Source organism: Acinonyx jubatus, chromosome X, assembly GCF_027475565.1.
Source record: "Acinonyx jubatus isolate Ajub_Pintada_27869175 chromosome X, VMU_Ajub_asm_v1.0, whole genome shotgun sequence".
Lineage (NCBI taxonomy): Eukaryota > Metazoa > Chordata > Mammalia > Carnivora > Felidae > Acinonyx > Acinonyx jubatus.
The window spans coordinates 10,137,056-10,151,422 of NC_069389.1; the positions used below are offsets into that span (position 1 = coordinate 10,137,056).

Below are 14,367 nucleotides of genomic sequence, written 5' to 3' on the forward strand. Positions count from 1 at the left end.
AAAAAAAAATTTTAATGTTTATTATTTTTGAGAAAGCACAAGCCGGGGAGGGGCAGAGAGAGAGGGAGACACGGAATCCGAAGCAGGCTCCAGGCTCCGAGCTGTCAGCCCAGAGCCGGATGCGGGACTCGAACCCACGAACCGCGAGATCGTGACCCGAGCTGAAGTCGAACGCTTAACCGACTTGAGCTACCCAGGCACCCCAAGTGGGTACTAAATAAATTACTGTATAAACACACACAACGTGTGGGATAAAAGCCAGAAGCAGAGCAGAGTGAATCTTAGCCACAGGGGAAGAGAAACTTCATTTACTCCTTTTTCCATCCATTTATTCATTGAAACAAGATTCCTTGTTTGCTGAAATGAACCCTACTTTTGAGTTTCAAATACGATCTTTTGGGTCATAGTTGTTTTCTCCCCCCACCTTCCTACAAAAGAAAATGTTAGAATCATGGAGCTTTGAAGAGAGACACTTAAGGATCCAGAATCCTTTGCAAGCATGATCCAGACATAGTGAGGCCTGAGGACGTGAACTGACTTTGCGCAAGTGGAGGCAATTAGTTGGTAGAACCCTGAACTGAATCCGGATGCTCCCTCTCTCAAAAGGACCGGCACCCCCGTGGGTCAGGACCACGTCGTGGTTTGGGACCAGTTATTATCTGAGCAAAGACAGTTTTTAAGATTCCCTGTTTTGTAAAACCCCCGCCATCTAAAAACTGTTTTATAAGACAATTTATGCAAGTAGGGAACATTGATAGGTATAGAACCCAAAGCATTTATCTTCTTCCTTCCTTGTTTCCACAGCACCTAAAGTACTTCTGTTAGCACTGACACCGTTAATCCTAATGTATTGACATTTCCGTCACCCAAGGCACGGGATTATCTCTTATTCATCTTTCCATCCCCGCCGGACACAGTGTCCTGCACGTGATCGGCAGGAGTACAGTAAATGGGTTAAAGGAACAAGTCTGCAAACCCCATGAGAACTGTTTGCAAATCGGAAGGTATGTATGTGGAAAAAAAAAAAAAGAACGAAAATATATTGTTTTAGCAAACGTTGCTACTTTCATCCTTAAAAGAGGCATCACAAAGATAGTTGCAATTTAACAGTCCACGGAGCAGCTCTCAGCCAGGCTTTCCCAAGTCAAGTCAGAGCGACTTGGGACAAACGTCTGTACTTTGAAGGCCCATGTAAACGGAGTTGCCCGGGTTGAATTCTCAGAAATCAGCCTGTAGGATTTCTGTAGGACAAAATAAATAGACTAGCCTTGCCAGGGGTATGCCGAGCTATTATATTCAATCGTGAACAGGATATTTACACATGGAGCAGGAAGGAAGTATATAGGGTGGACTCCAGCTGTACCCCCCCCCCACCCCGTAAAGACAAAAAGAAAAGCCCTTGGTGACTGAGTGCCATAGGTGGGAAACATGAATTTAGTCAAAGTCAAGGGCGCTAACATTCAGACAGTGAAATTTCATTCACGGGCAAGGAGATCTCTCTAGAGAGTAGTGACATTTAAAGCGTCCTCGGGGCGCCTGGGTGGCGCGGTCGGTTAAGCGTCCGACTTCAGCCAGGTCACGATCTCGCGGTCCGTGAGTTCGAGCCCCGCGTCGGGCTCTGGGCTGATGGCTCAGAGCCTGGAGCCTGTTTCCGATTCTGTGTCTCCCTCTCTCTCTGCCCCTCCCCCGTTCATGCTCTGTCTCTCTCTGTCCCAAAAATAAATAAACGTTGAAAAAAAAAAAAATTAAAGCGTCCTAGATCACAGACTCCCTTAAAAATCAGATGAAAGCCGGGGTGCCTGGGTGGCTCAGTCGGTTGAGCGTCCGACTTCGGCTCGGGTCATGATCTCGTGGTCTGTGAGTTCAAGCCCCGCGTCGGGCTCTGGGCTGACAGCTCAGAGCCTGGAGCCTGCTTCATATTCTGGGTCTCCCTCTCTCTCTCTCTGCCTTCTCCCGCTCATGCTGCCTCTCTCTGTCTCTCAAAAATAAATAAACACTAAGAAAAAATTTTTTTAAAAAATCAGATGAAAGCCGTGCTGACCCTCACCAGCACATACTCCCCGACATCGAAAATCTTCACTGTTGCTGGTGGTGAACGGGCCTTCCTCCACCACCGCCAGGCCATGAATTCCTACTAGGAAGAAGGAAATCTGGCAGCCAAATTAACCACCAGTGGGGTCTGACTCCCACATCCATGTTCCTTCCGTTTTGTCGATGGGTGACTGTGGACGAGACGTAACTGCTCCAGACTTCACGTGGCTCATCCGTAAAACGGTGTGATGGTATCTACCTTATTGCCCAGAGTAAAGAATGACTCTGAAATGTCCAGCATATGATAATCCCTCCACAAATATCAATTTCTCTTCAGTTATCAAGTGGGAGGTCCTAGGAGCGGGCAAAATTGGAGGAAAAATGAATCACGGTGTTAATTTTTTTCTCTTTCAAGTTGACCTTCGTTTTTTTCCTGCCTCCAAGAGGCGTGGGTCATGACGTTGAAGAGGGCCAGGTGTTAGCGGGCCATCCCAGGTCCCCAGGGAGGAAAAAGCAGAGCCTGTCCGGCAGACACATTTCTACCAAGCGGTCCCCACAGGGCCTAGCACTTGGTAGGGTCCAGATAAATGAGCAAGAAGGGAGGGAGAAGAAGCAGAGGGAAGGAAGGAGAGGTGGGGGACCAGGAAGGGAAGGAAGACTGAAAGTGGTTGGGATTTTTCTGCCACCACAGAGCTCCAAGAACAGGGTCCCTGACAGGCACAGGATGAAGCAAAGCTGTGTATACCTGAAGATTCTCTCTGCCATACAGAATTTCACGGAACAAATGAGAAGGGTGATGTATATGAAGGAAGGCACTTGCTGGGACGAGCTCTGGGTGTTGTAAGTGATGAATCACTCCATTCCACTCCTGAAACCAATACTGTGCTAAACTAAAACTTAAACTAACACTTAAATGAAACTAAAATTGAAATAAAAAGTAATAAAACACAACAAAACAGAGAAATGGAAAGAAAAACAGACTGGGAAAACATCAATTTCTAGAACGTGTCACTACAATTAACATAGAAGACTAAGAATGAAGAGGGGCCATTTTCCTCTTGAGAGGAAGGGTGATCTCGAAAATCTCTTGAAGTTTGAGGGGAGAGCCACGTGATGGAAACCGAGGCAGGACCTCGCCCTGTGTGTGGCCTAGGGCATGGCTCTTCACACAGTGGAGCTGCTTTTCCATTTGTAAAATTTTGGAGTCGGCCCAAACCAATGGTTCTCCATCTTGGTTTGCGCTTAGAACCACCAGGGAAGATTCTAAGGGTCCCCATGCTCAAGCCATGGTTCATACAGTAGAAACTGTGGAGGTGGGGCGGGACATCGGCAATTTCAAAGCTTCCCAGGTGACCTCAATGTGCAGCTGAACTTGAGAACTACTCCTTTGGGTGATCTCCAATTGTTTTTTAAAGTTTTTGATTTTTCTTTATTTTGAGAGAGAGAGGGAGACAGAATCCCCAGCAGGCTCTGCTCTGTCCGCGCAGAGCCCGACGTGGGGCTTGCACTCAACGAACCTTGAGATCCTGACCTGAGGGGAAGTCGAGTCCAATGCTCTACCGACTGAGCCACCCAGGCGCCCCCTCCAGGTGATCTCCAGACTCTCACTTCTTGGGACGGCAGCATAGACATCACTTGAGATCTTTTTAGTAATCGAGACTCCGGCCTTATTCCAGAGCTAACACCCTCCGAATCTGCATTTGAACAAGACCCCCAGCTAGTGTGTACTGACCTTCGAGTTTAAAAGCTCTGGCCTAGACCCTTCCACCCAGCCGTTTGATCTCACAATGCTTTGCTTCTGGTGCCGCGATTTCAATACAACTTTTGGATCTCAGCACCGGGCACGATGTCAGCATTCAAAGTTTTATATGTGTGTTCCGTGTGTATATTTCAGAAGGGCACAAGAATATCCCCTCACACCTGTACCACACAGGGGGCTCGGCGAAAATAGATTGGAGGGAAAAAAAAATGTGGTAAAAGGTGCGGATGATTTTATGAGATTCTAATCAAAGATTGTTTTTCCTTTGTAGGAGGCAGTGGGGCCCCCTAAAGAGCCGCACTCCTCAACGTCAGCAAGGCCAGTGTGGTTATTAGAAACACCTGCCTCTCCACGGCAGTTTGTATCCAATGTCTTCTCACCTGGCAACACATAATTTCCAGGTTCCTTCTCTGTTCATCATGCTACCCGATGGCGCCTTTGTCCACAGCTCCCCCTAGGAAGTAATAGGTGGGTTGGCAGAGGAGAGTGTGACCACTCTGGAAGGTTCCTGTTATAACGTTCATCACCTCCTTTAAGCAGACAGAAGAGAGGTCTGTTCCGAAAAAAGCAACAATCGTAAAACAGCCTCACCTTTAGAACTCAGTTTTGGTATTTTCAGTAAATCTTACCAGTTTTGGTGTGAAGAGTCCAAAGGATTGGGGTCACGGCCTTGAAGCGGTCATCTTACTACCTTATTCACGAGACTCATTTGACATCTGAAGCCACCAAGGATTAAGAAGAGGAGAAAAAGGATTTCTGGAACAGCAGAGCTCGGGGGAGAAGGGCCCTCCTTTCCAATCCCAGCTTCACACTTGTTAGAGGTAGGACTTTGGGGAAGCCGCTTAACCTCTCTGGCTGCCTTTCTTGACACTTTAAAAATGGGGGAACCAATGATCACTACGTACAGAGTTGTGGGTGTTGAGTAAGATGATGCATGTAGAGTGTTAGGACAGGCCATTATCTATGAGCAGCTCAATGGCCTAACCGGTTACTGACCAACGATACCGCATCCATTAGGATACCTTCAACCATAAAACCAAGGATCCAACTGAACGTGGCTTACACCAATAAGGAGATCCATTATGGTTTAAATCAAGAGTCTACCACTTGAATCTTCCCATCTCCGCTTCTCACATTTTGTTGGCTACAGTTAAGGCATATACTCATTATATAACCATGAATCAAGCATATCAAGACAAACCTCCTCTTTCTCCATTATACTTCTTTTGATTTCTAATACCAGGTCATAGGCTGCGTCCGCGTAAGAGGGTCACAATGAGGCTCAGTAGTTTGTCTGGCATCGCTGACCTTGGCTGAGCTCATTCGTGTATCTGGGGGTTGGATGATACAGGCTAAGCTTGACTGAGTGGCTCTGTTCCTCATTCTCCTTGGCCTATGATGCCAGCTGGGCCATGGTCTTCTCTTGTCCGGGAGAGGGGCTCAGGTGTCTTATGGTGTAGGCTTGGAACTGGCAACTTGGCTAACTTCCGCCCTTATGCCATTGGTCGAGGCAAGTCACAATCAAGTCCAGAGACAAAAACGTGGGGCCACAGGTTGTGCCCACTGTGAAGCCAAAGGGTATGGATGTGCAGGGGCAGGGTGGAGGAAGGTCCGAACGTGTTTCTGCCATTAGATTCTGCGCTGGTTATATTACAGTATCATTCGATGGTCCCCTAAGTAAGCCGTCGCAGATGAGCCTGAGAGATCGCTTGTGAAAGGAAGGGTTTGCCCCGGACTTGGTGACCTTCCAGCTCTAGCCGCCCATGATTTACAGTGCGTGGAAGAAAACCTAGCGGAGTATGAAGACCTAAACAAAAGTGGTACAGAAGTGCTCTGAACCAGCATCCTGGGCTCCTGCTTCGACTTCACCAAATTCTGAAACCCGAGCGCAGGTATCCCCGGAATCGGCCCCAAACAGATGGCGCCACGCGGTGACTCTGCCTGGAGACAAGCGCCCTGAGCCCCCGGGGGGGGGGGGGGGGGAAGGTTCTCCGGTGAGCAGAGAGCGCGGAGGATGCGCGGGTCGTGCTGGAGGCGGGTCCCGGCCAGATGTGCACGGCCCGCCCCGCCCTCCCTGGCGCGCCCGGCCCCGCTGCACGGGGACAGGAGCCGCGCGCGCCTCGCCGGGGCGCCCCCACAGCCCGCTGCGACCGCGCCGGGGAGCGGCGGAGGCCCCGAGCGGCCGAGGAGAGCGGAGGCGGCCGGCCCGCAGCGCCCCGGGGCCCGCGCCCTCCCGAGGGGGCGCAGCAGGAGCGGTGGGAGGCGGCGGAGGGAGGCTCCGGCGCCACGATGCCGCGGCCCTGGGCCCTGGCGCTCCCGCTGCTGCTCCCCTGGGTGGCAGGTGGATCGGGGGACGCGGCCAGGTGAGTGGTTATCGCCCGGCCTGAGCTCCCCCGCGCGGCGGCCTCTCTCTCTCTCTCCTCGGTCCCTCCAGGCACCCCTGCAGCGTAGGGGAGGGGGTGCCAGTGTGCGCGCGCGCGCGCTGAGACGGGGTTCCAAAAGGTGCGGGGCCCGGGGCGCCCACGGGCTCTCCAACCGGCGCCCCTTTGGCGAGGCTTGCTCCCCGGCACCCCCGCACCGCCTGCGCCCCACCTGGCGGCGTCGGGCGGGTTTCGGGGGGAGAGAGGCTCTGTGCCCAGCCCGGCGGGTGCGCTTTCTGGCTTAGTGGTCTGCACACATCTGTGTGGGTGCGAGTGGCTGTGGGTGGGTGGGTTCTGTGCCCGTGGACTTCTGTATCTTCCGTTCTGTCTGTAGGGCGCCCACTGCTTGTCCGTCGCTAGTTTTGCTGGGGAAGGAGGGGGAGAAACTGAGGCCGAAGGAGTGTTTGCCGTGCTTGGGCTGAGCCCGGGGGTGGGGGGGGGGGCGCGACCCCCCCGCCCCTCCTCGCCCCTCCTCGGTCTAGGTGCCTTTCTGATTAAGGTTGACGAACCGGAAAGAAAGGGTGTGAGTGTCGGATGAAATTGACTCGTTTTTTCTTGCTGTGGCAATTGAGACTCTGAAGCCGTTCTCTCTACTGTTGATAAACTTCTCGAAGCCCTTGAAAAACTTCTTTCTCCAGAGATCAGCAAAGCCACTTGGTAAAGACGAACGTAGTTAGGGCTTGCTGTCGGCCTGGCCCCATTCTAAACACTTGAGGACTATTAACCCCATTTAAAGCCCATAAGTGTTGTGGTAATAAGCACTATGATTATAATCCCCATATGGCAGGGAAGGGAAATGAGGCACAGAGCAGTTGAATAACTTGCCCAAAGAGGCACAGCCAGTAAGTGATGGAGCCCGCGTTCAAACCCAGGCAGTCTGGCTCAGATTCCTGCACTCCTCTCCCGCACTAGGGCAGCCTTTTAGGAATCACTCCCTGGACATGCTTTCCCAGTTCTCTGGTTGTGATACCTTGCTTTCTGAGGTGCCCACTAGAGCTGGGTTCCTTTGTTGTAGCGCTGTTGACCTTTGGGGCTGGGCTGGACAATTCTTGGTTGGGGGTGGGTGGAAAGCTGTCCTGTGCATTACAGACTATTGAGCAGTAGCAGCCTCTCCAGCTAGAAAGTCCCCAGACACGCACCAAGGTAGGGGTGGCGGCGGTGGCTTCCAGAATCCCTGCCCTGTGGAGATTTTTCTGTGTGTCACTAATTCCCGGGGAGAGCAGGCTGAGAGCCTTGGTGTGGAACAGGCTTCTTAAAGGTGAGCCTGACTGTCTTTGTTTGACTTACAGGGGGGAAAAAAAATCTTTCATCAGTCAGCCACCGTATTAAGGGATTTTGAAGTTCAAACAGAACAAACCTCAAACCAGGTTCTTAGAACGTATGATCGTAAGTTTCAATTTCCTTTCCACAATAAAAATGTAAGCAGATGCAATTTTGCTCATAATCACGGTTTCCTGGAACGTTGGGGGGTTCTTGTATGGCTAGAAAGCCTACTTAAGAAAGACCAAATGCTCTTTGGAGATGAGATTAACGGTTCCTCAGCAGCCGGCAAACCGACCTCCAAGAGCTCCACTCGCAAAGAGCCACCAAATTAAAATAAAAGCCGAAAAGCCCTCAAATAAACCAAGGAATAGTAAAACGAAGAATCCACATCAGGATTCTGCAATTCCTTGGTTTTCGAGATGTGAAATGTGCTTCCTTTACACGCTATCAGGTTCACAAGCTGGTACACAAGCTGGTGTGTGTTTATTACCTGCTCAGCGGGCTTGGGAATGTCAGGCGGTCAGCCCTCCAGGAGCTGCCCAGAAACCACGTTTAATCAACTCCAGCCCCCATGTTACAGACGATATGTTCACCAAAAAGGCAAGGCACTTGCTTGGAGAAGAGTGTGTCTTCCAGTTGTTTCCTGAGGCTTCACAGCCTACAGTAAAATCTGTGACTGCTGTGTAGAGCTTTCTAATAGAAGCACTGTTTTCTTTTGTTTTTAATTAAAATACTGCACCAGGATTTTCGTGATCTAGAAAATTGCATGCCTCCTAAATGGTGCTTAGTGCATAGTACACAGTTATCAGTCATCAACTGAATAAATCATTAGCAGCATGCATTTTCCTGATCTTAAGCATCAGTATTTGGCTTGAATCCTATGTATTTAAAAAAAAAAATCTTTCTAATGTTTTATTTATTTTCGAGAGAGAGACAGAGACAGAGCGTGAGCAGGGGAGGGGCAGAGAGAGAGGGAGACACAGAATCCGAAGCAGGCTCCAGGCTCTGAGCCATCAGCACAGAGCCCGACGCAGGGCTCGAACTCATGAACCGCGAGATCATGACCTGAGCCGAAGTCAGACGTTTAACTGAGACACCCAGGCGCCCCTGAATCTTATATTTTTTAAATGCTCTCTGGGCATTGGGACTTTTTGCCCGTCTAGGACATTTATTGATCTGAATTTCACCTCCACAGTGTTCCAGGACCTAACACTGGTGTCTTTTGGCCTTGAGCACATGAGATAAATGTTACTGTTGTTAATCTTTTCAAGTTTGGAGCAATTCCCTGTTATAACATATATCTGGTAAACGTTTTTTTCTCTGTTGAATTCAAGTGAAAATGTGAGAGGAAGGAATGAGTGGGTTCATGCTGAGGGTCTGTGCTCAGGGAGAGAGATGCCTGCTTTCTGTAAATCACGCCTATGTTGAGAACTGATTCTTCTCTGAGCCCTGCTAAGAAAGTGCCCTTGTACGAATTTTCCACACGTTTTGTGGCTTAAAAAATACACAGATTTATTCTCTTAGAGTTCTGGAGATCCACAATCCAAAATGAGTCATAAGGGGCTAAGACGAAGGGGTTCGGAGGGCTGGTTCCTTCTGGAGGCTCCAGGGGAGAATCTGTCCTTGTCTCTTACAGCTTCTGGAGGCTTCCAACAATCTTAGGCTTGCATCCACATCACTTCAGTCCCTTCCTCATCACCTTGCCTTTTTTATCTTAGTCATCTTCCTCCCTCGAAGAAGCAGCCTGTGATTATATCAGCCCCACCCAGATATTCCAGGATGGTCTCTCTCTCATAAGATCCTTAATTTGATCACATCTGCAAAGTCCTTTTGCCATAAGGTAACATGTACAGGGTCCAAGCCTTAGGACGTGAATATCTTTGGGGAGACCATTTTTCAGCCTTCCACAGGAAGCATGAACTGTGAATCCGTTGTTCTTGGTTTTATGGGCTGGATCTTTTTTTTTTTTTTTAATTTTTTTAATGTTTTATTTATTTTTGAAAGATTGAACCTGAGCATGAGAGGGGCAGAGAGAGAGACGGACAGACAGACACGGAATCCAAAGCAGGCTCCAGGCTCCAAGCTCCAAGCTGTCAGCACAGAGCCCTACACAGGGCTCGAACTCATGAACCGTGAGATCACGACCTGAGCCGGAGTCGGACGTTTCACCGACTGAGCCACCCAGGGGCCCCCTGGATCTTGTTTTTAAACACGATTTTAGTGATTTGTCAGTGGCTAAGGTATCATGCATCTTTTACATCTCATGGTCACTATTTCCTAGAGGAACTCCGCTCATTGGTTTAGGAGGTTATTAAAATCCTATTTATATGTAATTGATGCGATAAGCCAAGGTTGCACGAACATTAAAATGAAAATAAGTATCTTACCCAGTCTTCATAAATCAGATCAGCATTTAACAAATACTGTTGACACTCTACTGTGTGTCAACGCTTTTCAGTGTGATTTCAATCACTTCTCTCCTCAACCCTAAGAAAGAGATATTGTACCTATTTGACAGACATTGGGATGGACAAGCTTGAAGAGATTTGATGAATTTCCAAGAACCTTATTTGATTGGCTCTTCTGCCTTTAGAGCAGTGACATTCCAATATTCCAAATTTATTCCCCCACCCCCCAAATTGGATACATCGATGCTGACATAATCTCAGAAGCAGATTCTGAGACCAGGATTCGAGTGTATGCGGTTTATTTGTAAGGTGACCCCAGAAAGTTCTAGTAGGGAACGAAATGTTTTTGAAGTAAGTTACCACTATAATTTCATCCTGCTGGGGAATTCTGGAAGACCGTAGGACACACGGCTCAGAGTTACCCCCCTGAAGGCAAGGGAGCTGGGGTATTTATACTCCCATCAGTCATTGGTTGAGGGCTTCTGAGGGGGGCAGTCTACACTTTCAGCTTACCGTGGGCACAGGCAGAGCTGGCTGCCGCCGACAGAGAAGACCCTTAAACATCACAAAACGAGGCTGGCCACCAGCCACAAGGCACCATTTGTCACTAACCTGATGACACAGGGAAATGCCGCAGGCATTTGTGCTTCTGGGGACAAGTTCTAGGACACAAAGTCCTCTGGGGAGACTAGGGGCAGGACATACGGGTGTCCTAAGGTTTTGTGGGCTGAGTTGTGTCCTCCCTTCCCAAATTCATACGTTGAGAATGTGACTCTTGGGGGACATAGTGTCTTTAAAGTGGTAACTAGTTAAAAATGAGGTCATTAGGGTGGCCCTAATCCAGTATGACTGGTGTCTTCATAAGAAGACATTAGGACACACAGGCTCACTCACGCGTGCACACACACACACGTACAACCACAGAAAAAAGACTGGAAAGACCATGTGAAGGTACAGGGAGAAGATGGCCATCTGTAAGCCAAGGAGTGAGGCCTCAGAAGAAACCGTTTGTGGCTTGATCTCAGACTTCCAGCCTCCAGAATTGTGAAAAAATGAATTTTGGTCCTGAAGCCACCCAGTTTGGGGTACATTGTCACGAAATCCCCAGCAAACGAACGTGCAAGTTAAGCGCACAAAAGATAGAGACCCTATGGGACGTGATCTTGATTTCCGGTTGAATGCACACTGAAAACTGGGCCTCCCAAGACATGTGACATTGGGGATTTTAGGTAGGAGATGTCAGAATAGGGTAACTGGCCAGTGAGTATAGCAACATTGCCTTTTGACCCTTTAATATTGGCCACAAGTGAGAGAAAACCCACATAACCTTGGCTTAAACAAATAGAACTGTGTTTCTCACATAGGAGGGCGTAGTTGGGTCAGTCAGGCGCCCAGGCTGCACCATCTAACATCTCTACCAGAAGGTTCCCCCTTCATAGCCAAAGATGGCTTCTAGAGCTCTGGCAAATGTATCCACATTCCAGCCATAAGAAGAACAGATATTGAGGTCCCTCTTGCGATGTCAGCCATGTGTAAATTACAGATCATGTCTTCAATTTACAGATGGATAAACTAAGTTTCAAAAGACTGAGTGATTAAGTGATTTGCTTAAAATATCATAGCGGAGAGGTAGCAGATTTAAAAACTGTGGTTGTCTCCCAAGAATAGTTAGATCACTTTCCATGAGGTGTTCTATCCAGAGTAATCAGTGTACTGGTTTAAATACCTGTTTTAAATCTGAAGGTCTCGTTTTTTGTGGGTTTTTTTTAAAGTTTATTTATTTGTTTTGAGAGAGAGAGAGCATGAGCTGGGGAGGGGCAGGTGGAGAGGGGGACAGAGGATCTGAAGCAGGCTCTGTGCTGTCAGCAGTGAGCCCAATGCGGGGCTCGAACCCACGAACGGTGAGATCATGACCTGAGCCGAAGTCGGACACTTAGGTGACTGAGCCACCCAGTCGCCCCTGAAGTTCTTGTGTATGAAAACAAATGAACAAAACCCCCCAAAACCCAATGTTCTAAAAGTAGTTAAAACTAATTCACTTCAACTCAACATTAATTGAACAAACGACATGCCCAAACATTCTCCTGGATGCCAGAGATACATATCTCTCTGCCGCCGCCACTGAACAACTTTGTAGGACAGGCAACATCTCTGTCTGTTTTGGTAAATGGGGTGCAGGGTGAGGGTCGTAACTCTAGCTCCTAGCCCCCTGCCCGGCACATAGTAGGTGTTGCATTCCAAAGAATGAATACATATATATTATATTTTTACATATTACAGTTGACCCTTAACACGCGTTTGAACTACTTAACCTTGGATTTTTTTATGGTACGGTACTGTGGATGCGTTCTCTCTTAATAATTTCATTTTCTCTAGCTTTACTGTAAGAACACCATATTAATACGTATACAGAAGACGTGTTAATCAACCTTTGTATGTTATTGGTAAGGCTTCCAGTCAACGGTAGGCTATTAGTTCAATTTGGGGGGAGTCAAAAGTTATACAAGGATTTTTGACTGTGCCGGGGGCCAGCGCCCCTAACTCCCACGTTGTGCACAGATGAACTGCGTCTGTTTATGTGTATATATATACACGTATAAAACTATATACACATTTGTGTGTGTGTGTGTGTATGGTGGGGGGGAGAGAACATAGAGAACATAGGAAACATTCCATAGAAACCAGATAGGAGAAATTTAGTCTGCGTGAGTCAGGGAAAGTGGAGGACAGGGGCTGACATTTAAACTGTCCTTGCGCAATGAATATGAGCCCACCTGATAGAAAACAGAGGGCAGAAAGCCAGGATTCCACTGCTTAATTCCCAGTAGATGTTTCATAGGAATAAATGAATGGCTGGCTGGATTGATACATACTTGCAAGAGGAATGTGAAAGGAAGGCATTGGGCCCAGATAGGAAGTGGACTGGCCAGCATCTGGGGTCACGAGCCCAGGGACAGCCAAGAAGGCAAGCTGGAACCAGGCTGCAGGGAGCCTGTGGGTTGGGCCACGGGACGTGGGTTCGGTTGTGAGAGCAGAGAGCAAGGGGGGGCCTTGCAGGCCGCGTTCTGTAAAGCTAACCCCATCATGAGCAATTCAAGCTCAGAATGATCGCACAATTGCACTGAATTATCTTTAAGGCAGTGGACCATAGTTCAGTTAGACTGGCAGTGTTTTTCCTTTCCGGATGTACATATTAGCGCGCTTATGATCCGTGGCGCCTCAGACTTGATGAAAACAAATGCAACATTAAAAATCATACCAAAGCACCAAATATCTTTACAGAGACCATCACCTCTGCTCTTCGGGTAGTCCCTTTGCTTGGTTTCTGGGCACCACATGCATTAATTTTCTACTGCCGTTCTACAGAATACTCCAAAGCTCAGAGGTTTCAAACGACATTTCTTATCCCTCACAGTTTCTGTGAGCTGGGAGTTCGGGAGCACGTCAGCTGCACAGGGCTTGGGGCTTTCACAGGGGTGCAGCCAAGTTGTCGGCCAATGCTGTGGTCCTCAGAAGGCTGGACTCCAGCTGGAGGGTCTGCTTCCAAGATGGCGCACTCACCCGACCACAGCAGGAGACTTCGGCTCCTCAGTGGCTGGTGGCAGGAGGTCTCAGCCCCTGGCCTTGTGGACCTCTCCATAGAACTGCTCGAGGGTCCTCATGGCATGTCAGCAGACTTCCACATCGCAAGAAATCCGAGAGAGAGAGAGAAGGCAAAGGTTGCTACGCCTTCGGTGTCCTAATCCCAGAAGTGAGCCTCTATCACGCCCACCATGATCTCTTCGTCTGAAGCCAGGCACGAAGTCCAGTCCCACATAAGGGGTGGGGACATGGGCTTCACCTTTTGAAAGGAGGACTGACAAAAAAATTCGTGGGTATGTTTTAAAACCACCACATCACACTTTCTGGTTTTCCTTCTCCCACGCTGGTTACTCCTCAGCCTCTTTCATCAGCCTCCATTTGCACAGAGTTCCATCTCTGACCCGAGTTTATTCCTTATCTATACTCCATCCAGGCAATCTTTCCAGTTCTAGCTGTTTCAATGCCATCTATGTGTAGACGGCTTCAAAATGTCAGCATCAAGCCCCAGGTGCTCTCTGCTGTACTCTTGACCTGTCCATTGGGATGTCCCGTTGAGCTTAGGACATCCCAAACTGAGCTCTAGATCGGCTCCCCAGAACTCACTGCCCCCCAGAACTCACTGCCCCCCGTCTCACCCAGTCTCTCTCTTCCAGAACAAACAGTATCCCCACTGGTTCAAGCCCAAAACCTGGGCATCATTCCTGACAACTCACTCTTCTCCCCTCTTCTGTTCAGTCTGGCGCTAAATCCCATTGCAGACCGCGTCCCAAGCCCATCTCCTGGCCTCCCTCTCGCCTGCCACCACCCGGCCACATCACCGTCATCTGTCACCTGAACCCCTACAGTAGCATCCCTTTCCTGCTCCTTGTGTCCCCTCTAGTTCAGTCCCAAAGTGTTCCTCTTC

The 14,367-nt window shown here is 48.9% G+C and overlaps 1 protein-coding gene across 6 annotated transcripts in view; it reads left to right on the forward strand.

Annotated features, from left to right (window-relative positions):
* The first annotated feature begins 5,787 nt into the window (after positions 1 to 5,787).
* The window catches only part of EGFL6 (EGF like domain multiple 6), a 55,109-nt gene continuing 46,529 nt past the window's right edge, over positions 5,788 to 14,367 (forward strand). For 5 of the 6 annotated variants that reach the window (XM_027054520.2, XM_027054521.2, XM_053202082.1 and 2 more), the window contains exon 1: positions 5,825 to 6,153. In XM_027054520.2, the coding sequence (XP_026910321.2) occupies positions 5,840 to 6,153 (314 nt within the window). In that variant the 5' untranslated portion in view covers positions 5,825 to 5,839. Of the gene's footprint in view, positions 6,154 to 14,367 lie in introns of all 6 variants that reach the window. The other variant, XM_053202079.1, reaches the window with a different exon arrangement.